The following is a 24,929-nucleotide window of genomic DNA, read 5'->3' as shown; positions in this document are numbered from 1 at the left end:
TCTACCTTTGAATTTTACATTAATGATATGAGAAGAAAGTATGTTCTGAAAATTTCCAGGAGAAAATGTGCTTGATGATAGTTAACATTCTCTAATCTGAAAGCCAAATGGACTTTTGCCTTCAGGATTAAAAGCCAAGCTGGTTTGTGAATTCATATATTTAATAATAGCTGGAGAAGGCCATGTTACTTGTTTTGTAAGACAGACAAGTACATATAGAAGATATTTGTTATGTAACTTGATATAAGATAGGTCTGATTTAAGCTCTACTCTGTAGTAAGTTTGGATTTCTTCAGATTTCACCATTAACATCAAGATTTGTTGAAGACTAGTTGAGCAGAATATGCTGAGCCTTCTAGAGCTCCTGAGTTCATGGATATAGCACATCCTGTGCATTGACAGTACCCATGTAAAATCCCTAAAATAGCATATCTATTTATCTTATAAGGATGTGTAAATTTTCGGTATGGACAATACATGACTTAGAATTAGAGAGGTTAAAACTTTGAAATAGTTGATCTTGACTTTCCATGTAGTCAGGCTTTCCCTCTTTACTGTTGTTTTTTAAATATAATAAAATAATTTGCATTTTACCTATATTTACTATTATTTGGCTATTGTTTTGGGTTCTTTTTGGTTATATAGCTTCTCAACTGTTTTGGTTCTTATGCATCCTTGGCTTTCAAATATTTGGCTTTGAGCGTCCCTGATGAAGTTAAATTCAGAAAGACGCTTCAGACGCATGAAATTTATAAAGTGTTGTTTTCATTTTTTATTAGTCATGGTGGTAATGTTGGTTGATATATCATAATATATATTCATGTATGAAAATCTAAACACACTTAGAATCAGTCATGTCATGTTTTGTTCGGATTGGTTCAGCTAATCAAATGATAAAGTTCTTTGAAAAAAATGAATATAATAGGAAAAATGTCAATTTAGGGCAAAAGTACTAACAAATACATGTAGTCAATCATTGGTGTAGCTTAATTAAAGATTTTGTACTGCTGATCATTTTTCACTGTTTACAGTTCCTGTTCATTCAAAAAAAAAGTTATAAAAATTTTACAAACTATAATTTAGTACACCAGATGCACATTGAAGGAAGGCAAAAAATGCTAAAATGTGTCAGAAATACACTAGTAAGGGCAATGACTCTTACAACTAACCAATAAATGCCATCATTTATATTGGTAATTTTGTAGATTTTGAATTGTGATCTATTTCTTCCTGTTTCAGTTCATTTTAATTTAGTATAGTTTTCCAAAAAATAGTAAAAACTGATACAATTGGCAAGAATAACCAAATAAGGACTGGATCTTCTAAGGTGTCAGTTTATGCTTTTATTTAATTGGCATTTTTGTTTGCCCACAGCAGTATTTCTTCCATTACAAACACAGTCAATCAACCCATCTTGTATCAGCTATAATTTTTGGTTCAAGATGATGATCATGAAGTTGTGGTTTCATGAACTTGAACCTAATATACATACAGTCCATCTACCCATCCCGTATCAGTCTTAAGTTTTGGTTTAAGATGATGATCATGAAGTTGTGGTTTTTTATGAACTTGAAAACAATACACATACAGTCCATCTACCCATCCCATATCAGTCTAAAGTTTTGGTTTAAGATGATGATCATGAAGTTGTGGTTTCATAAACTTGAAACTAATACACATACAGTCCATCTAACCATCCCATATCAGTCTAAAGTTTTGGTTTAAGATGATGATCATGATGTTGTGGTTTCATGAACTTGAAACTAATACACATACAGTCCATCTACCCATCCCGTATCAGTCTAAAGTTTTGGTTTAAGATGATGATCATGACGTTGTGTACAAATGTTCCTTATGAAATAGACTGTATAAAATATATCAAAAATAGGGGTTTGACCAAGATTCCACAATTCATCAAACATGTAATGTCATAAGAGTGTTGCTTGGTGTTCTTTAGATGCATATTCTTGTTGATCTTGTATTGTAGATAATGTTTTATGATAACAGTTCCTTTTGATTAACAACAGTTTTCATGGTAAAACGCAAAAGCACTTAAATGGCATTTATGGGCAATAACCCCTATAAGGACTTGATGAATGGTTTTAATTAATTTGTTTGTAGACCTTGTATTGATACAAAAAAAAATACTGTTACAGTTTCTGCCTGTATATTATACTTAACAAGAAAATGAGAAAAAATGCAAAATTCTCATAAAAGTGATAACTTCCATCAGGGGTCAATTTTATGTTTCAGTAATAATGGAATTTAAATTAAAAAAAATTGTACTGGTCGACGACCAGTTACCGTCAGTTACCAGTTACCGTCAATTGCATTTTTTCCGCGAAACGTCGTGGTCTATCGTATGACGTCATCGTGAGTTTTTAACGGACAAGCATCAAGAAGTTGTTGACTAAATTTAGTTCAGTAAGTATCAGGTCTTGGTAATTTAATTGTTAAAAAACTCTTTTTTTACAACCCCCGCATCTCATGTTCAGGCGGGGGAATCCTATGTAGCAAAAATGAATAAAAACTGGCCTAAAAAAGGTTTGTTTACATATTCTCTAGAACCCTGTCCATCGTTTGGAAATCATTTTAGCCAGTCATTTCACGATATGGAATACAAATATATTTTATAAGAACTGATGTCATCTTCGAATCCCATTGAGCGCCATTTTGGCTAATAATGACCTGCGATGTCAAAATGGTTGCGGATTAACGTTGTATATTGCTTTTTGTGGCCGTATTTTGGGGTTGCCTCTACTTGATAATGATCTCTGGAGTATCATTTTGTATGTTTGTACCCATAAAATAACATTCGGATTGAAGACATTAAAATATACCCTTCTAAAATTAACTACATCCTAGATTCTACACATTTCATATCACTGCACAACATTTTATGACACCAATAAGCTTTTTCCTTCCAGAATTGAGGTTTTATTAATAAAATATTTTGACTTACATTTTGATATTCAAAAGTTTCAATCTTAGATCCATAAGCCAAACTGCCTATTCAGGTCGTACACCATATGCACATCTGAGAATTGCAACGTTCGCATTGTTTACAAACTGCAACGCTAAAAGTCAAGGCCATAGTTATAATTACGTCATAAATATGTATTGACAAGCACTTGTTGTTACTTTAAGGGGTATTTAAGGGATATTTATTACCAATGCACTCCTACAAGTCTGGTTTTAAATTTCGTTCACCTGTACATGAACCGGCGGACTAAGTCCGTCTTACTTGACGAACGAACGAACTTCCCTGCCTGTATGGCATTGCTTTTTATTCATTAAGAGTTTTGAGTCATGATACCCTATTCATAGGTATAAATTCTAACTTAAATTTCCATGTTTTCGACTACAACCATTGGATTCATCATGAAAAATAAATCGAAAGGATCTTGGATCGCTCAACTGGCAAAACGTTGCTGTTTTATATGAAAATTACAAAAATTGGACAGTACAGCATGTCACAACAGCCCAACACACACCTACATAAAAAAAAATTGGACGTACAAATTAAAGAAAAGCAATATCACCGAACAAATGGTCCAGATATAAAGACTTAAATCAAGGGGAAACCATTAGCGATTAATAGGCCGCGAGGGGTGGTGGTATGATTTGTTATATAAATGACACAACACTGCAAATTGGCAGCAAAAAATCTGTTCAAAGTTCAATTGGCAATTAATAATTTGAGCTCACTTGCTTAACGTCCAGTGGCAATCATCTCGTGCTAATTTAGAACGAGAGGAAATGTAAAATTACCACAAAAGAAAGGTTATGCAAGGTAAAAGTTATCATGATGAAGGGCAAATTCCGGTATGCTGGACGAGTACAGAAATGCTGTCTTGCAACAGACCACCTGCGGACAACTCGTAGTTATTGCAATAAACGGGCATTAGCTACGATTTAAATAAAAAAATAAAATACAATTCTTTTTGTTTCATGTATATAAAAGAAACCTTTGACAAAATTCAAGAGTGCACACGCTAGAATGTGTCGCCTGCATTGCTGGTGGAAGGTATATTGAAGGTCTAAAAGATAAAGGCTTTCAATTTCAAGTATCATATAAACTGAAAACAGTATCAATGACTAAAGTAACGGTCTAGGTTAGATAGGTCTTAGATGAACGCAAAAAGACGAACTTGTATACCACCATAAAGTTCACATACTGCTTATAGCATCCGAGAAAGAGACCAATCCACAAAACCATAAACAAACACATACACCAAATAAAACTGAACATCGACCAATAACTCCTTATTAACTATCAACACCGAGATAGGTCTCGCCAAGTCAAGCCGAAAACTTACATTGAAAATTGGTAAATAATTGAGTCACTGGACCACAACCTACGGGGGCAGTGCCTCGAAATAGTCGTCAAACTAATAGAAATTTCATTTGATCCATCACGTCGTTCCTATCAAAATAACTTAAGCGGAAACCTCAACAATCGTTGACGCCGACGGAAACGCAACATCTCCGTCTCGCCTTCCGTCGCAGGCGAGACAAAAATATGTCGATGTCAAATTTTTGTCAGGCAGACACCAACTCCTTCCAATACCCAATAATATAGACCCAACAGAACTATTAACACATTAACCCTGAAATTGAGGTAAACACATCCATGGATATCGGATTCAGACAAAACGGGTAAAAATCGTCACCAATCTCCTAAAAGGTGTCGGTTAACAATTTTCGAAAAATAAGATGTGGTACGATTTACAATGAGTCCCTTATTTAGCTTTCGAGACACTGATTTTATAATTATTTAACATGAATGCTAAAGGTCTCATTTTTGTTGTTGGATTTCAGTCCCAATATAAATAAAAAATTTCCTTGTATGAAACATACTAGTTCGTGGAAAAAATTGAAATGTAATATTTCTAGAGCAATGCTAGGGAGTAATAATCTCCATGTAGGTGTGTGCAAATGTTACAACTATTGCATACCAAATATCATTTCACTTATCATTAGTGGTTTGAACCCCATGAAAAGTGACCCCATTTCAGTATAGAAAACAAATGAAATGAAATACCCTTTGTAAGCCATAAAGATCCATACACTTACACACAAGTTATTGTCCTGAAACTAGAAAAATGCTTGTTCTTTGCTCCCAATTCCTAAACTTTTAAGGCAATTACCCCCAGCCTTCCCTTTGTGGTATGGTACCTTGCAGTACAATTTCAGAGAGATCCATACACTTAAACACAAGTTATTGTCTGGAAACTAGAAAAATGCTTATTTTTGACCCCTTATTCCTAAACGTTTTGGGCAATACCCACAAACTCAATTCCAGCTATTCCTTTTTGATATGGAACTTTCAGAAAGATCCATACACTTACACACAAGTTATTGTCGTGAAACTAGAAAAATGCTTGTTTTTTGGCCCCTTTTTCCTATTATTTCGAGGCAATTACCCCCAAAATCAATCCCATCATTCCCTTTGTGATATGGAACCTTGTGGTACAATGTCAGAGAGATCTATACACTAACACAGAAGTTATTGTCTGGAAGTTACAAATTTTTTAATGCTTATTTTTGGCCCGTAATTCCTCAACTGTTGGTACCTTAACCCCCAAAATCAATCCCAACCTTCCTTTTGTGGTATTGAACCTTATGGTAAAATTTCATAGAGATGCATTCACCTAAACTAAAATTATTGTGCGAAAACCAATTTTTTGCGGTCGTATAAAACTAAAATTTCCAAAAAATTAACTATTTCTGCACAGTTACCCAACAATAAGTTTTCCTATTGGTATGAAGATTACTGGACAGGTAGATCTAAACCTGTTTAAACACTTTCACCTACGTCAGTTTTTCTCTCACTGCTTCAGTTTTTGAGATGAAGGCAAAAAACTTCATTTGACCCCTATGTTCTATTTTTAGAAACTGCTGCCATGTTTTTGAATGGATCAAATCGCCGAATACAATCTATAAACTAGATGCCCTAAGGAACATTCAATTTAAGTTTGGATATTTGGCCGAGTAGTTTCAGAGAAGATTTTTGAAAAAGTAATGAGACTTGCACGAAAAAATGTAAAAAAATAAACGTTTCAAGGGCAATAACTCTTTAAAGAGTCAATTGACTATTTTGATCATTTGACTTATTTGTAGATCCTACTTAGCTGAAACTTTTTTCATAAAAATAAACTATTTCGGACAGTAACCCTACAATGGGTGGTCCAATTGGTCTGAAAATTTCATAGCAGATAGATCTAGACTTATTCATCACTTTAACTACATGTCACTTTTGCTCTAACTGCTATAATTTTTTAGATAAAAGCCAAAAACTGCATTTGACCCCTATGTTTTAGTTTTAGCCATGGCGGCCATGTTTGTTAATGGATCAAAACTTCTGATACAATTTATAAACCAGTTACCCTAAGGAACATTCAGTTAAAAGAAGTATTACCCAGGGTAGTTTCAGAGATGTTTCTTGAAATAGTTTACGACATACAACAAGTGATGGCGCAAGTTAACATGGGGCCCTTCGGGCTGGGTGAGCTAAAAATGCTTGTTTTGGCACCCCAATTCCTAAACAGCTACGACAATAACCCCAACCTTCTTATTGTGGTATGGAACCTTGTGCTAAGATCCATACACATATACTCAAGTTATTGTCTGTGAACCTGCAAAATTTTTTTTTGTTACAACCTTTTTTGACCTCCAACCTTCCTATTGTGGTGTGGAACCTCGTGTTAAAAGACAAAAAAAAATCCTTACTTGTCATGGTCTTAAAACCAGACAATAAATTTTTTTTGGCCCTTTTCTTACACATCCATACACTTACACTAAGTAATTCTCGCGAACTAATTTATTTTCCATTAACCAGTAAAACTTACCTTTTTTGGTCCCTAATTACAAAACCGCAATGACAGTAGCCCCCAAAAACAATCCCAACCATCCTTTACTGGTATGGAATCGTGTGCTAAAATTTCAGAGATGCATGAACTTATACTTGTTATTGTCTGCGAAACAAAAATGTCTTCCGACGCAGACAACACCACAACATAGTACTACCTGCTGTCGTATAAAAATTCCAAATATTTTAGTTTCTATACCTCAACTAAATGTTATGAAACTTACACAATGCTTATTACTACAACACTCAGATCAAGTACAAATTTGGGTAGCATCACTTTTACAGTTCTTGAGTTATGCCCCATTATAACGTTATATGCAAGCGGGGGCATCATCCGTGTCCCATGGACTAAAATCCCACCACTCAGAAGAGTAAAATCTAAAGTTTCATGAAACTGCTCAAAAGAGTTTTTAAGTTTTAGTCCGAAAACTGGAAAATCACCCTTTTTAAAGAAAAAAAACCACAACTCTAAAACATAAAATCTAAAATTCTTTTATGAAAGGGAGATCACATCAATAGATCTAAACAATTCACCAAAGTTTCATGCAAATTTGCAAATTGAATTAAGCGTTTTTGAGTTATTGTCCGACATGTTGACGATGGACGGACAACCGTATACCACCATACGTCCAGTAAACATAAAACGGTCCAAAAACCAAAAATTTAAAACAGATAGATTGCCCACATAAAAGAACACCAATTTCATTTTTTGATGACATTAAAAAGTTTAATATTTGACCACAATTTGGACCAACTTTTTAATAGTTGTTTTTGGCCCCTTTCCGACCCCTTATTATTAAATAGTTTGGGCCATGACCCTCAAATCAATCCCAACTTTCTTTTTAAGTATGTTGTAACCTTGTAGTAAAATTATATTCAAGTTATTGTCTTCAAACCATACAAATAATTGTTTTTGGCCCCGAATTACAAAACAACCACCCCAAAAATCAATCCCAACCCTCCGATTGTGGTATGGAACTTTGTGCTAAAATTTCAGAGAGATCATTACAATTGTATTCAAGTTATTTTTTGCACACCAAAATGTCTTTCGACTCAGAAGCAGACATTGCCATAACATATCGATGGAAAAATGATTTTTTGAGTGATTTTTTAAGTCCAAGGACCATAATGCTACAATAAAATCATCCAAACTGAACAAATTGCACACCTATCTACAACTTGTCATGGTTAAACTATATACCAAATATCAATCAATGAATGAAAAAAATGAAAAAAGCTGATCACTTGCCTTAATTTTCCAAGTCCAAGGAACATAACTCTGCACAAAATCATTAGTTCGGAAAAAAATTAAAACTTGATCTGTAACTAATATATATAAGATGTGGTATGAGCACCAATGACACAACTCTCCATCCAAGTCTGCTATGTATAAAAAGTTAGCAATTATAGGTCAAAGTATGGCCTTCAACACAGAGCCTTGGCTCACCCCAAACAGCAAGCTATAAAGGGCTCCAAAATGACTAGTGCAAAACAATTCAAATGGGAAAACCAACGGTCTAATCTATATAAATAAACTGATTTGCTGAGCGCAGATGTCCAACCTTGAACAGTTGGGGCAAAAATGGACACAATATTCAAGCTTGATATAGGTCTGAATTTGGATTGTAATTAAATATTTGACACATTATAGGTTTCTGACACAGAATAAATGTAGTCAAAGATTTCTTGCTGTTGTGCAATACACTGTGCTGTTGCGCAATACTTAGTAAATCTGTTTTCAGACTATATACAAAGAATTAGCAATTTAATAAATTGTGACCCTCAATTTTTTTTGGAAAATTGACAATTTCTTGAATCTTGAGGGAACAAAAATAGACCACCCCCCCCCAAAAAAAACTGTTTTTTTACCCATCCTCCAAAAAAAAAAAATATTTGAAGAGAATTTTCTTTCGAGGAAAAAAAACCTTCCAAAAAAATTAATTTTGAATGAATTTTCTTCATGTAAAATGTGGTACAAATTAAGAGACATCCATATACTTAAACACAAGTTATTGTCCTGAAACTAGAAAAATGCTTGTTTTGGCCCCTAATTCCTAAACGGTTGGGACCATCACCCCAAAAAACAATCCCAACCTTCCTTGTGATGTATTGAACGTTTTGATTAAATTTCATAGAGATCCATACACTTAACTTAAACTAAAGTTATTGTCCGGAATCCAAATGTATGATTTGAATTTATATTCAATTGAAGATTTCTTGCTGTTGTGCAATACTATGGTAAATCTGTTTTCAGACTATATACAAAGAATTAGCAAAATAAATTGTGACCGCCATTAAAATTTTTCTTTGGAAAATTGACAACTTCTTAAATCTTGAGGGAATAAAAATTGACCCCCCCCCCCCCCCTCCAAAAAAAAATAATATTTGAAGATAATTTTCTTTTGAGGAAAAATAATTGCCCCCCCAAAAAATTTTTTTTTTTAAACCCCCCCCCCCCCCCCCCCCCCCCCCCTTTCCAAAAAAATAAATTTAGAAGAATCTTTCTTTTTGTAGAATGTGGTACAAATTAAGAGACATCCATACACTTAAACACAAGTTATTGTCTGAAAACTAGAATAAAATGCTCCGCAGGGCACAGCTTGATACGACCGCAGAGGTCGAACCCTGAACAGTTGGGGCAAGTATGGACACAACATTCAAGCTTGATACAGCTCTGAATTTGGATTGTGATTAAATATTTGACACAGCATAGGTTTCTGACACAGAATGAATGTGGTCTAAGAACTTAAAAATTTTAAATTTGACATTCACCTATTATGGTCCAATATCCAAAATCTAAATACATGGTTAGATTCAGCATATCAAAGAACCCCAAGAATTCAATTTTTGATGAAATCAAACAAAGTTTAATTTTGGACCCTTTTGACCTCAATGTGGACAAAGTTGATAATGGGGCCCAAAAATCAAAAATCTAAATACATGTTTAGATTCAGCATATCAAAGAACCCCATATATTCAATTTTTGTTGAAATCAAACAAAGTTTAATTTTGGGCCCCGATTTGGACCAACTTGAAAACTGGGCCCATAATCAAAAATCTAAATACATGTTTAGATTCAGCATATCAAAGAACCCTAAGAATTCAATTTTTGTTAAAATCAAACTAAGTTTAATTTTGGACCCTTTGGACCTTAATGTAGACCAATTTGAAAACGGAACCAAAAATTAAGAATCTAAATACACGGTTAGATTCGACATATCAAAGAACCCCAATAATTCAATTTTTGATGAAATCAAACAAAGTTTAATTTTGGACCCTTTGGACCTCAATGTGGACCAATTTAAGAACGGGGCCCAAAATCCAAAAACTTAATACACAGTTAGAATCGGCATATTAAAGAACCCCAAGAATTCAAGAATAAAACCCCATTGAAATTGGTCAAGAAATAAGCAATTTATACGAAGTATCTTCTTTTGCACAATACTGTGCAATTGAATATTTCTTGCTATTGCGCAATACTGTACAATTGACAATTTCTTGCTATTGCGCAATATTGTGCTATTGAATATTTCTTGCTATTGCACAATACTGTGCAATTGAAGATTTCTTGCTATTGCGCAATACTGTGCAATTGAAGATTTCTTGCTATTGGGCAATACTGTGCAATTGAAAATTTCTTGCTATTGCACAATACTTATTTTATAATAATTTACACATCCTGTTTGGTGTGTATCTCCTACCATATCATTATTATTTGCTTTTAAATATAAAACAGAAATAACCAACTTAATGTGGAAAATTTTAAAAGAAAAAAAAAAAATCCCCCCCCCCCCATTTTTTTGAACCCCCTTATGATTCATCACCCCCAAACTCAATCCCAGCCTTCCCTTTGTGGTATGGTACCTTGCAGTAAAATTTCAGAGAGATCCATACACTTGAACACAAGTTATTGTCTGGAAACTAGAAAAATGCTTATTTTTGGCCCCTTTTTCCTAAATGTTTTGGGCAATTACCCCCAAACTCAATTCCAGCTTTCCCTTTGTGATATGGAACCTTGTAGTACAATTTCATAAAGATCCATACACTTACACACAAGTTATTATCATGAAACTAGAAAAATGCTTGTTTTTTGCCCCTTTTGTGGCCTCTAATTCCTAATATTTAGAGGCAATTACCCCCAAAATCAATCCCAGCATTCCCTGTGTGATATGGAACCTTGTGGTACACTTTCAGAGAGAACCATACACTTGAACACAAGTTATTGTCTGGAAACTAGAAAAATGCTTATTTTTGGCCCCTTATTCCTAAATGTTTTGGGCAATTACCCCCAAACTCAATTCCAGCTTTCCCTTTGTGATATGGAACCTTGTAGTACAATTTCAGAAAGATCCATACACTTACACATAAGTTATTGTCATGAAACTAGAAAAATGCTTATTTTTGGCCCCTTTTTGGCCCCTAATTCCTTAAATGTTGGTACCATAACCCCCAAAATCAATCCCAACCTTCCTTTTGTGATATTGAACCTTATGGTAAAATTTCATCAAGATCCATTCACTTAAACTAAAGTTAGAGTGCGAAAACCAATGTGTCTTCGGACGACGACGCCAACGTCATACCAATATACGTCAGCAAAAATTTTTTGCGGTCGTATAAAAACAGTTTTAGACCCTTATTGGCTCCCAATTCCTGCTCCGTTTGGGCAATTACCCCCAAAATGAATCCCAACCTTCTACTTGTGGTATTGAACCTTGTGTACAATTTCAGAGCAATTAAAATACTTTATACAAGTTATTGTCCTGAAACTAGAAAAATGCTTGTGGGTAAAAGGGGGGGGGGGGGGTTCAAATGACCATGGCCAAGTAAAACTGCTTACACATCTTTTATTCTTATCAAGTAATTATAAAAGAATTATTCCTTGTAAAGTTGTTTAAATAGCTATGACAATTTGATAGCTCACTTCAGAGCGGACACATTTTCACATATGTGGTTAAATTATCTGGGTACTAAGTGAGATTCATTTCCCAACAATCTAATAACTCAATAGTTTTAAAACCTTTATTCTATGGTCCTCTACCCTACAAATCTTATACAATTTTTATAGCTTCCTATGCAGAGTGGGTTTTGCTCATTGTTAAAGGCTGTACCCTGGCCTGGTGGAGAGTTGTCTCATTGGCAATCATATCACATCTTATTTTTATAGTAATAAATATTACTGGTCAGTAGTTTAAGAAAAAATTCTCTGTAGATTGAAGCTGCATGTGCTTAGATTGATCTCTTGCATAAAAATAAAATAAAATGTTTTCCTGCCTGCTTTCTCTTTGAAATTTCTTACATTAGGGGGAATCAGCATTCAATTTCTGGGTACAGATTTGTTTTATACAGACGGACAACCACCATTTCTATATTGCCCACACCACACGCAAGACAGGGGACAAAAATACACTAGTTATCAACCATCAAAAATCGGAAATACTTCAATACATATAATGACTAAGTGTGTTATTGACATATACATATATATATGTATATTTCTACTTTTAGGGATGCCTAAAAAAAAGCAATACCTGCAGGAGTCTCTTGATAAAGCTGTTGGTGCAGTGAATTCTAACAAAATGAGCATTTCAAAAGCAGCTAAAGAATATGGGGTTCCGCGGACAACTATATCCGACCATGTCAATGGAAAATACGACAACCATTTGAATGGGCCTTCAAAAATGCTAACAGATGAGGAAGAGACATCCTTGATCAACTATGTCAAGTATATGTCTGAAAGGGGTTTCCCATTGACGAGAAGGATGTTGAAGGCATTTGTTCTTTCAATCGTGGAAAAATCAGGCAGGAAAACACTATTTAATATGGACAAAGGTCCGAGCAACAAATGGATCAACAAACTCCTGAACAGACACAGGGAACTGTCGGAAAAACTTCCTGAACAGCAGGACAAAGCCAGGAGGCGTATGTCGAATGTCACAGTTGTGGACCAGTATTTTAAACTGCTTTCTGACACAGTTGATAGTTTAGGTTTGACAAATAAACCTAACCAAATCTTTAATTGTGATGAATCTGGGTTCAGTGGCAAAGAAAAAAGTAAAGAAAAAGTTTTAACACTAAAAGGTTCCCATAGTTATCAGCAAAAAGTGATGGTGCATGGTCACATCACTGTACATATGTGCATAGGTGCTGATGGACATGTCCTTCCATCTTTTATCATTTTTGACGACTGCCTTCCACACAGGAACTTTAAAGATGGTGTTCCAGATACCTGGCTGTACGGCTCATCTGAATCAGGTTATATGGACACAGAGTTATTTGAAAACTGGTTTGACAAAGTGTTCCTCCCATTCTGTGGAACCAGAAGACCAGTGTTATTAATATTTGACAACCATGACTCACACATTAGTATCGACCTGATTGAAAAGGCTAAGGCAAACAACATCCACATTATTGGCTTACCACCACACACTACTCATCTGCTTCAGCCCCTTGATGTTGCCATCTTTGGTCCCTTGAAAGAAAAGGTCAACCAATTAGCTGTGACAGTGGGAAACCTGAACAAGTCTGCCACCATAGGCAAAGCAAAGTTTCCTGCTTTATTAAGGTATTTACAGTATGCTGGGTTATGATTAAAATATTTATTTGGTATAAATGAATTTTGTATTGCAATGGTTAATTATCATTCGACAATTTAACTTATTTAGTGAAATTTATTTTCATTTCAATGGGAAAAAAATATTTTGCTGACAAATAACAAGCATTTTGGTACACAATTTTGGTACACAATATAAGGAAACATTATCATCAAATCAAATTACAAATTTTGTTTAAAATAAGAGTGCTTAACTCATAATTTAATTAATAATAGTTTGTACACTTATTTCACCTGATAAATAGAATGATATACACAACCAAAATTTATGATTCCACGCTTCCTCTTCACCTTGGCAGAATAATTCATATTTTCATGATTTTCAAATCAACAAGGTATTGATTTCCATCGGTCTCAGTAGTTACTAGCTGTATCCTTTCATTAAGCATCTGTAAGGAAATATAGTAACATGTAGTCATTGTAGATGAAAAAAAAAAAGAAATGGGGAATGTGTTCCCATGGACACAGATGATGCCCCAGCTAGCATATAAAGTTATAAAGGGACATAAATTAAGAACGGTAAAAGTGACACTACCAAATTTGTACTTGATCTGAGTTTTGTTGAAATAAGCATTGTGTATAAGTTTCATAACATTTGCTCGAGGCAAGCTAAAGTTAGAGAACGGAAACCAATTTTGGGACGTACGTACAGATGGACAAGGGGTAAAACTTAATGGCCCCTCCGCTACGGCGGGGGCATAAAAATAACAAAGAATGTGTCCATAGTACACGGATGCCCCACTCCGATATCGTTTTCTATGTTCAGTGGACTGTGAAATTGGGGTCAAAACTCTAATTTGGTATTAAAATTAGAAAGATCATATCATATGGAACATGTGTACTAAGTCTCAAGTTGATTGGACTTCAACTTCATCAAAAACTACCTTGACCAAAAACTTTTAACCAGAAGCGGGACAGACAGACGAATGGACGGACGCACAGGCCGAAAAACATTTATAATGCCCCTAGGTGGGGCATAAAAAGGAGAATGTGTCTTGAGGACATAAATGCCACAACTCTCGTTTTGAAAAGAAAATGGGACAGAAGGAAGGTTAAGGGTAACATTTAATGCCCTTGGAAAATTTGAAAGTTATGGCTGATTTATAATGTTTCTTTTGCATTTGTGAGCTCATTGTTTCTTACTTGTTGATATTCAAATTTTAGTCACATGAAGCACACCAACTTTTATTTCACATCACTTGCATAATCTTATTACTGTATGATATAACCCATGACAAGAACAAATACCTTATAACTACTTTTCACTTTATAAATTCTTCCTTCTCGAATAATGGGTATGATTTTTATTTCCAGCACTGCAATTGACCAGACTTTATCCTTAGCACGTGTGAAAGAGTCTTTTAGGAAATCTGGAATGTATCCTGTAGACAGGTCCATAATTCCCAATTCTCAACTAGCTCCAGCAGACTTTCATAAAACTGAAAAGGGAAATAAAGAGATTACAGATGTAGATGTTACAATTATCACTAGTAATGGTAATATTTTGTAAACTATGTTAAAGCAAGCATTATGCTCCTGATTTCAACACTTAACTCCGTAGATTAAGAAATGTTTGCATGCATCTGTTGAAAATGGAAAAAAAATTGAGATTTTTTTTTTAATTTCTGGAAAAGTGGCCACATCTTTAATTATTTGCAAATCTATTCTATTTTTGTGACACCTAATTCATGCAACATTATCAAGAATTCAAACATCACAAAGATTTCTGAATTTACCATATGAAATTGTTAAAAAAAGTTCTGATGTATAAAGTTTTAAAATGTCTGATGTTATAGTTTGACACTGTAAAAAGACATATGACATCATACTGTTGCATGTATGTGCAAAAGAGTAGATCAACGATTCACAGAATTTTTAATTTATCACAAAAGAGTGTTGACCATAAGAGAAATAGGTTTAACAACTCTTGAGAATTGGATATCGCATCATATCAACTCTCGTAAAAATTAGTTTAATCCTTAAAATATTTCCATACATCAAATATAGTTGACCTATTGCATACAGTTTAAAAAAAAGAGACCAAAACACAATAAAATGCTTCGCTGAGAGCAGCCTGATACGACTGCAGAGGTCAAATCTTGAACAGTTGGGGCAAGTTTGGACACAATATTCAAGCTTGATACTGTCTGAATTTGGATTGTGATCCAATTTTTGACATAATATAGGTTTCTGACACAATTTGTCAAAATAAATGTGGTCAATGATCTTAAAAATTTGAAATGGGACATTTAATTTACCTAGTATGGTCTGATATCTAAAATCTAACAACATGGTTATATTCAGCATATAAAAAAACACCAATAATTTAATTTTAGTTGAAATCAAACAAAGTTTAATTTTGGACCCTTCAAACCTTAATATGAACTAATTTGAAAACAGGGCCCAAAATAAAAATCTAAATGCACAATAAGATTCAGCAACACAATTTAGACCAATTTAAAAATTGGGCCCAATATAAAAAAAATTATGCAAGGTTAGAACCCTCAAAAAATTAAAGACTTAATTAATCTGATCAAAATTGGTTCAAATATTTGTATTTGTTTTCAATTGAAGATTTCTTATTGCGCAATACTGTGCAATTGAAGATTTCAAAAATTTGAAGAAAAAAAATGAACCCCCCCCCAAAAAAAATATCCCCCCAACATTTTGAACACCACAACCCCCCCCCTCCCCTTTTAGAGTAATTAACCCCAAAGCAATCCCAGCCTTCCCTTTGTGATATGGAACCTTGTGGTACAATTTCAGAGAGATCCATACACTTACACACAAATTATTGTCCGGAAACTACAAAAATGCTTGTTTTTTGCCCCTTATTCCTAAACTGTTGGTACCATCACCCCAAAATCAATCACAACCTTCCTTTTGTGGTATTGAACCTTCTGGTAAAAAATCATAGAGATCCATTCTCTTAAACTAAAGTTATTGTCCGGAAACCAAATGTGTCTTCGGATGACGACATCATAGTATTATACGACGCAATTTGCAGTTGTATAAAAACTAAACTTTAACCACTGAACCATGAAAATGAAGTGAAGGTCAGATGATACCTACCAGACAGACACATACAGCTTACAATCATTACACACACCAAATATAGTTGACCAATTGCTTCAAGTTTTAAGAAAAACAGACCAAAACACAATAAAATGCTCCGCAGGGCGCAGCTTGATACGACCGCAGAGGTCGAACCCTGAACAGTTGGGGCAAGTATGGACACAACATTCAAGCTTGATACAGCTCTGAATTTGGATTGTGATTAAATATTTGACACAGCATAGGTTTCTGACACAGAATGAATGTGGTCTAAGAACTTCAAATTTTTAAATTGGACATTCACCTATTATGGTCCAATATCCAAAATCTAAATACATGGTTAGATTTAGCATATCAAAGAACCCCAAGAATTCAATTTTTGATGAAATCAAAGTTTAATTTTGGACCCTTTTGACCTCAATGTGGACAAAGTTGATAACGGGGCCCAAAAATCAAAATACATGGTTAGATTCAGCATATCAAAGAACCCCATATATTCAATTTTTGTTGAAATCAAACAAAGTTTAATTTTGGACCCTGATTTGGACCAACTTGAAAACTGGGCCCATAATCAAAAATCTAAAAACATGTTTAGATTCAGCATATCAAAGAACCCTAAGAATTCAATTTTTGTTAAAATCAAACTTAGTTTAATTTTGGACCCTTTGGACCTTAATGTAGACCAATTTGAAAACGGAACCAAAAATTAAGAATCTAAATACACGGTTAGATTTGGCATATCAAAGAACCCCAATAATTAAATTTTTGATGAAATCAAACAAAGTTTAATTTTGGACCCTTTGGACCTCAATGTGGACCAATTTAAAAACGGGGCCCAAAATCCAAAAACTTAATACACGGTTAGATTCAGCATATTAAAGAAGAACAAGAATTCAAGAATAAAACCCCATTGAAATTGGTCAAGAAATAAGCAATTTATACGAAGTATCTTCTTTTGCACAATACTGTGCAATTGAATATTTCTTGCTATTGCGCAATACTGTACAATTGACAATTTCTTGCTATTGCGCAATATTGTGCTATTAACAAGGAATTATTTGAATCTGGAATAATTTTGAATTCTGGAAAATTGATTTGAAATGTATGATGAAAACTAACCCAACTAAACAGGGTTAGCCATGCGTGCATGGCTAAGGTTAATTTTACTTTCACTATCATTTCAGTATGAACTAACTAACCCCCCTTAGCCATGCGCGCATGGCTAACCCTATTTAGTTGGGTTAGTTTTCATCATATATTTCTCATCAATTTTCCAGAATTCAAAATTATTCCAGATTCAAATAATTCCTTGTTTATTGGATATTTCTTGCTATTGCGCAATACTGTGCAATTAAAGATTTCTTGCTATTGCGCAATACTGTGCAATTGAAGATTTCTTGCTATTGCACAATACTTATTATATCCTGTTTGGTGTGTATCTCCTACCATATCATTATTATTTGCTTTTAAATATAAATCAGAAATAACCAACTTAAAATGGAAAATTTTAAAAGAAAAAAAAAGGAAAAAAAGAAAAAAAAAGGAAAGAAACCCCCCCCCCCCCCCCCAAATTTTTTGAACCCCCTTATGATTCATCACCACCAAACTCAATCCCAGCCTTCCCTTTGTGGTATGGTACCTTGCAGTACAATTTCAGAGAGATCCATACACTTGAACACAAGTTATTGTCTGGAAACTAGAAAAATGTGTTTTTTGGCCCCCAATTCCTAAACGTTTCGGGCAATAACCCCCAAACTCAATTCCAGCTTTCCCTTTGTGATATGGAACCTTGTAGTACAATTTCAGAAATATCCAAACACTTACACACAAGTTATTGTCATGAAACTAGAAAAATGCTTGTTTTTTCCCCCTTTTTTGGCCCCTAATTCCTAAAATTTTAAGGCAATTACCCCCAAAATCAATCCCAGCATTCCCTGTGTGATATGGAACCTTGTGGTACAATGTCAGAGAGATCCATACACTAACACACAAATTATGTCTGGAAGTTACAAAAATGCTTATTTTTGGCCCCTAATTCCTTAACTGTTGGTACCATAACCCCCAAAATCAATCCCAACCTTCCTTTTGTGGTATTGAACCTTATGGTAAAATTTCATAGAGATCCATTCACTTAAACTAAAGTTAGAGTGCGAAAATCAATGTGTCTTCGGACGACGACGACAACGAAGACGACGCCAACGTCATACCAATATACGACCGCAAAAAATTTTGCGGTCGTATAAAAACTAAACATGGAGCAATGAACCATGAAAATGAGGTCAAGGTCAAATAAAACCTGCCAGACTGACATGTACATCGTATAATATATCCATACACTAAATATAGTTGACCTATTGAATACAGTATTAGAAAAACAGACTAAAACACAAACATGTAACATTGAGCAATAAACCGTGAAAATGAGGTCAAGGTCAAATAAAATCTGCCAGACTGACATGAACATCGTAAAATATTTCCATACATCAAATATAGTTGACCGACTGCATACAGTTTAAAAAAACAGACCAAAACACAAAAACTTTAACTTTAACCACTGAACCATGAAAATGAGGTCAAGGTCAGATAACACCTGCCAGTTGGACATGTACACCTTGCAATCATTACATACACCAAATGTAGTAGACCTATTGCTTACAGTATCTGAGATATGGACTTGACCATGAAAACTTGACCTTGTTCACTGATCCATGAAATGAGGTTGAGCTCAAGTGAAAACTGTATTAAAGCTCATGAGGACCTTGCAAGGTTCACACATACATGTACCAAATAAAGTTATCCTAGTATTACTCTTTATATGAGAGAAATTAACATTACAAAAAATCTTGATTTTTATTTCAAGTAGTCACTGAACCATGAAAATACGGTCAAGGACAATGGAAATATGACAGACGGAAACTTCATATCATAAGGCCTCTATATACAAAGTATGAAGCATCCAGGTCTTCTATCTTCTGAAATATTAAGCTTTTAAGAAGTTAGTTATAACGCCACCGCCGGATAAATATCCCTTTGTCAAGCATGTCAAGCTGTTTGTAACAGAAGCCACAGGCTAGACAAAATAAAATGCTTCGCTGGGCGCAGCTTGATACGACCGCAGAGGTCGAACCCTGAACAGTTGGGGCAAGTATGGACACAACATTCAAGCTTGATACAGCTCTGAATTTGGATTGTGATTAAATATTTGACACAGCATAGGTTTCTGACACAGAAAGAATGTGGTCTAAGAACTTCAATTTTTTTAATTTACCTATTATGGTCCAATGTCCAAAATCAAAATACATGGTTAGATTCAGCATATCAAAGAACCCCATATATTCAATTTTTGTTGAAATCAAACAAAGTTTAATTTTGGACCCCAACTTGGACAAACTTGAAAACTGGTCCCATAATCAAAAATCTAAACACATGTTTAGATTCAGCATATCAAAGTACCCGAAGAATTCAATTTTTGTTAAAATCAAACTAAGTTTAATTTTGGACCCTTTGGACCTTAATGTAGACAAATTTAAAAAACGGGACCCAAAATTAAAAATCTAAAAACATTGTTAGATTTGGCATATCAACAGTCAGGGGTGCTACTTAAACAAGTGATTTCATCATCACTTATTTCAGTGATTTGATAAATTCAGTTATCACCTATTTAAGTGATTTTAGTGTTTTCTTTGATCTTCAAATGCTAATTTCATTGATTTTCCATATTTTCACAGTCTTTTTTATAATTTTCCTACATAAATCAATTATCCCTTTTTCTTTGTATATTAATTTCACCAGTGCGCTTGGGTAGTAAGTTAGTGCGCTAAAGCTTTTAAAAGTACCCTTGGGAATTTTTCTGTAATCAAAAATTCATTAACTACTCTTACTATCAGGCAAAGATCAACAATATTAGGTAACCTGATTGGTTTTCTTTAGAGTTAGAATGATCTACTTCAAGGTTATGACCTGATCTACAAAATATTCCAGTTTTTGCATATTTTAAAAAAACTGTAAAAGTGTCAGGCTTATCAAGCAAAAGACAATTTCTGCATGTACATAGTTGTTTTTTCAATGGAATTGTTGTCTTTTTACCAATAAAAAAATCAAGCTTGTGGGAAAAATATCAAGAAAATGTTATAAACACTTATTAAAGTGATTACATTTTAATTTCTAAAATTACTTGTTTCAGTGATTTTAAAAAGTCTGTGTGAAAATTTTTAATATTTCACAGCCAAAATCACTCGAGGAAGTGATTCTGAAATCACTTGTTTAAGTAGTACCCCTGACTGATCAAAGAACCCCAATAATTCAATTTTTGATGAAATAAAACAAAGTTTAATTTTGGACCCTTTTGACCTCAATATGAACCAATTTGATAGCGGGCCCACAAATAAAAAATCTAAATACATGGTAAGATTCAGCATATCAAAGAACCCCATATATTCAATTTTTGTTGAAATCAAACAAAGTTTAATTTTGGACCCCAATTTGGACCAACTTGAAAACTGGGCCAAAAATCTAAAATCTAAATACATGTTTAGATTCAGCATATCAAAGAACCCCATATATTCAATTTTTGTTGAAATCAAACAAAGTTTAATTTTGGACCCCAACTTGGACCAACTTGAAAACTGGTCCCATAATCAAAAATCTAAACACATGTTTAGATTCAGCATATCAAAGAACCCCAAAAATTCAATTTTTGTTAAAATCAAACTAAGTTTAATTTTGGACCCTTTGGACCTTAATGTAGACCAATTTAAAAAACAGGACCCAAAATTAAAAATCTAAATACACGGTTAGATTTGGCATATCAAAGAACCCCAATAATTCAATTTTTGATGAAATCAACAAAGTTTAATTTTGGACCCTTTTGACCTCAATATGAACCAATTTGATAGCGGGCCCACAAATAAAAAATCTAAATACATGGTAAGATTCAGCATATCAAAGAACCCCATATATTCAATTTTTGTTGAAATCAAACAAAGTTTAATTTTGGACCCCAATTTGGACCAACTTGAAAACTGGGCCAAAAATCTAAAATCTAAATACATGTTTAGATTCAGCATATCAAAGAACCCCATATATTCAATTTTTGTTGAAATCAAACAAAGTTTAATTTTGGACCCCAACTTGGACCAACTTGAAAACTGGGCCCATAATCAAAAATCTAAACACATGTTTAGATTCAGAATATCAAAGAACCCTAAGAATTCAATTTTTGTTAAAATCAAACTAAGTTTAATTTTGGACCCTTTGGACCTTAATGTAGACCAATTTAAAAAACGGGACCCAAAATTAAAAATCTAAATACACGGTTATATTCGGCATATCAAAGAACCCCAATAATTCAATTTTTGATGAAATCAAACAAAGTTTAATTTTGGACCCTTTGGACCTCAATGTGGACCAATTTAAAAACGGGGCCCAAAATCCAAAAACTTAATACACGGTTAGATTCAGCATATTAAAGAAGAACAAGAATTCAAGAATAAAACCCCATTGAAATTGATCAAGAAATAAGCAATTTATACGAAGTATCTTCTTTTGCACAATACTGTGCAATTGAATATTTCTTGCTATTGCGCAATACTGTACAATTGACAATTTCTTGCTATTGCGCAATATTGTGCTATTGGATATTTCTTGCTATTGCGCAATACTGTTAAATTGAAGATTTCTTGCTATTGCGCAATACTGTGCAATTGAAGATTTCTTGCTATTGTGCAATACTGTGCAATTGAAAATTTCTTGCTATTGCACAATACTTATTATATAATAATTTACACATCCTGTTTGGTGTGTATCTCCTACCATATCATTATTATTTGCTTTTAAATATAAATCAGAAATAACCAACTTAAAATGGAAAATTTTAAAAGAAAAAAAAAAAGGAAAAAAAGAAAAAAAAAAAAAAAAAAAATCCCCCCCCCCCCCCCAAATTTTTTGAACCCCCTTATGATTCATCACCCCCAAACTCAATCCCAGCCTTCCCTTTGTGGTATGGTACCTTGCAGTACAATTTCAGAGAGATCCATACACTTGAACACAAGTTATTGTCTGGAAACTAGAAAAATGCTTATTTTTGGCCCCTTTTTGGCCCCCAATTCCTAAACGTTTCGGGCAATTACCCCCAAACTCAATTCCAGCTTTCCCTTTGTGATATGGAACCTTGTAGTACAATTTCAGAAATATCCAAACACTTACACACAAGTTATTGTCCTGAAACTAGAAAAATGCTTGTTTTTTGCCCCTTTTTTGGCCCCTAATTCCTAAAATTTTGAGGAAATTACCCCCAAAATCAATTACAGCCTTCCCTTTGTGATATGGAACCTTGTGGTACAATGTCAGAGAGATCCATACACTTACACACAAGTTATTGTCTGAAAGTTACAAAAATGCTTATTTTTGGCCCCTTTTTGGCCCCTAATTCCTTAACTGTTGGTACCATAACCCCCAAAATCAATCCCAACCTTCCTTTCGTGGTATTGAACCTTATGGTGAAATTTCATGGAGATCCATTCACTTAAACTAAAGTTAGAGTGCGAAAACCAATGTGTCTTCGGGTGACGCCGGACGACGACGACGACGCCAACGTCATACCAATATACGACCAAAAAATTTTTAATTTTTGCGGTCGTATAAAAACCTAAAAAAATATTTTAATAATATTCAGATGAATGTTTTGTGTTTATTATTTAATTCAACGATGAATGCGAAGTGAAAATAAATATTAACATCGAGCATATATATCATATAGTAATAATAAACTCACCGAAGGCTCGTTATTATATAGAAATTAAATAACACAAGTTGTTATCAAGCGATATCCTATTCTCACTCGTTATGAAACCTATAATCATTGTTTCACAGGTATAAACAGTTCTATCCTGAGTTTGACAATAACTCATTAGCCTTTCAATTAATACTATTATAGTGTAAATTTTTTTTCTTTTGTAGAGCACCAGGAATCAACAATTCTTTGTCACTGTTGTGGCAACACTTTAACATACACAACAGAAACTGAGCTGAACAAAACAACAGAAAATCCACTCGTTACAAAAAACTTAATCCCAAAAAGTTTAGCTGATGTGTTGTTACCCCCTGCAAATCCATCTCAGGCAAAAAAAACTTCTAGTAAAATTGTAACAGAAGCAAGAGTCATTACAGGGGATGAAATGCTACAGAAACTGCAGTATAAGCATGATGAAGCAAAAAAGTTGAAAGAAGAGAAAGAAAAGAGGAAAACAGAAAGAGCGAGAAAGAAGGAAGAAGCTGAAGTTTTAAAGGAGGCAAAGAAGGAGGAAAGAGAAAGGAAGAAAAGAGACAGAGAATTGAGAGACACTGAAAAAGAAGACGAAAGAGAGAGGAAGAGACAGAGGAAGGAAGAAAAAAGAAATAAGCAATCTAACCAACAAATAACTGCTCAAGTCCACCAGTATGCTACATGTAGTAATTCATATGTAGACAGTAGAAGAAGTAGCAGAGTGAAGACACCTTTAATAAGGGAAGAGTTTTTACAATTTGATAGTGATATTGACATTATTGAGACAATGGAAGAATAGGGAATAAAACAAAAATCTATCCAAAGACTCTTGTCATACTGAATTTGAAGAACTGTGCAATTTGTTTTTAAATAATGTTTGAGATCGCAATTGCATTTTATTGATTTAAATTTCATACTGTTCATAACAAACTTATTGCTGCAATATTGATAAAATTTTGATAACACAAATATCTTCTGTAGGGGATACAATCAATTTTTTCACTTCTATATTTCATGTAAATTTTAAGCTACAGAAAATCATATTTTTTCCTAATCTTTAAATTCAACATATTGATTAGATTACCTTTATTTGCCCTCTTCATATCGTATCTGGAAGTAAAATTAAAAAGTGGTAGCGATAAAGTTTTAACCCATGATTTGGATTCACAAAATGAAAAAAATAATCAATGGTCAAGTTACAAAACTATTACGTTATTGGTAATTCTAAAACAAAAACAAATGAATGTACATGCGGTTTTTGAAACATTGAAAAGAAAATTATATGAAAAATAACAAGTACTTCAAGAAGTACACACAAGTTCCATGTACAATGTATACCTTCCAGTATATACCAATATTTTAGCAACTGATTTTTGAAGATGTTAATTATAAACAAGTTGATGTATCCAATAATCTGAAACTTTCATAAAAACATTTTATATAACTTTTTAACCATCTAAAAATTTAGGGTCAGTAATTGGGCTATACTGTTCTCACAAAAGATTTTTTAAAGGATGTAATCATAAAGGACTCCTCCTTGTTTGTCTTGACCTGTCCCGCTAAAATGTACTACAAGTTCACCATCACTTCAGATAACCTGGATTTTTTTTTCAAGTAATAAAGGAATATTT

General features: G+C 33.8%; 2 protein-coding genes and 1 long non-coding RNA gene across 4 annotated transcripts in view; 2 read left to right on the top strand and 1 right to left on the bottom strand.

Annotated features, from left to right (window-relative positions):
• The window catches only part of LOC127709723 (NF-kappa-B essential modulator-like), a 238,806-nt gene that overhangs the window by 180,204 nt on the left and 33,673 nt on the right, over nt 1–24,929 (top strand). The window lies entirely within an intron of this gene.
• Nucleotides 11,041–24,376, top strand: LOC127709775 (nucleolar protein 58-like). Of its 2 annotated transcripts, XM_052215420.1 has the most exons (3): nt 11,041–13,433; nt 14,796–14,977; nt 23,493–24,376. In XM_052215420.1, exons 1-3 carry the CDS (start codon nt 12,322–12,324, stop codon nt 24,095–24,097), a joined length of 1,899 nt encoding a protein of 632 aa, XP_052071380.1. In that variant the 5' UTR covers nt 11,041–12,321; the 3' UTR covers nt 24,098–24,376. The 2 variants fall into 2 exon arrangements, with proteins under 2 accessions (XP_052071380.1, XP_052071389.1); XM_052215429.1 differs by lacking the exon at nt 11,041–13,433 and having other exon boundaries at nt 14,773–14,977.
• On the bottom strand, nt 12,869–14,874 carry LOC127710121 (uncharacterized). The gene is made up of 3 exons (XR_007985999.1): nt 14,730–14,874; nt 13,716–13,870; nt 12,869–13,340 (listed from the first exon to the last, which is right to left on the bottom strand). It is a non-coding gene; the product is annotated as an uncharacterized LOC127710121 (long non-coding RNA).

This window comes from Mytilus californianus, unplaced genomic scaffold (genome assembly GCF_021869535.1).
Source record: "Mytilus californianus isolate M0D057914Y unplaced genomic scaffold, xbMytCali1.0.p SCAF_1, whole genome shotgun sequence".
Lineage (NCBI taxonomy): Eukaryota > Metazoa > Mollusca > Bivalvia > Mytilida > Mytilidae > Mytilus > Mytilus californianus.
Note: the sequence above shows the minus strand (reverse complement) of the source record. Positions and strands in the feature narration are given on the sequence as shown.

Excerpts from the sequence above, each read along its gene's own strand:
- LOC127709775 (XM_052215420.1), top strand. The coding sequence starts at position 12,322 with ATGACTAAGTGTGTTATTGACATATACATATATATATGTATATTTCTA. Across the intron at positions 13,434-14,795 it reads AAGTTTCCTGCTTTATTAAG|CACTGCAATTGACCAGACTT; the intron begins GTATTTACAGTA and ends TTTTATTTCCAG. Across the intron at positions 14,978-23,492 it reads TACAATTATCACTAGTAATG|AGCACCAGGAATCAACAATT; the intron begins GTAATATTTTGT and ends TTTCTTTTGTAG.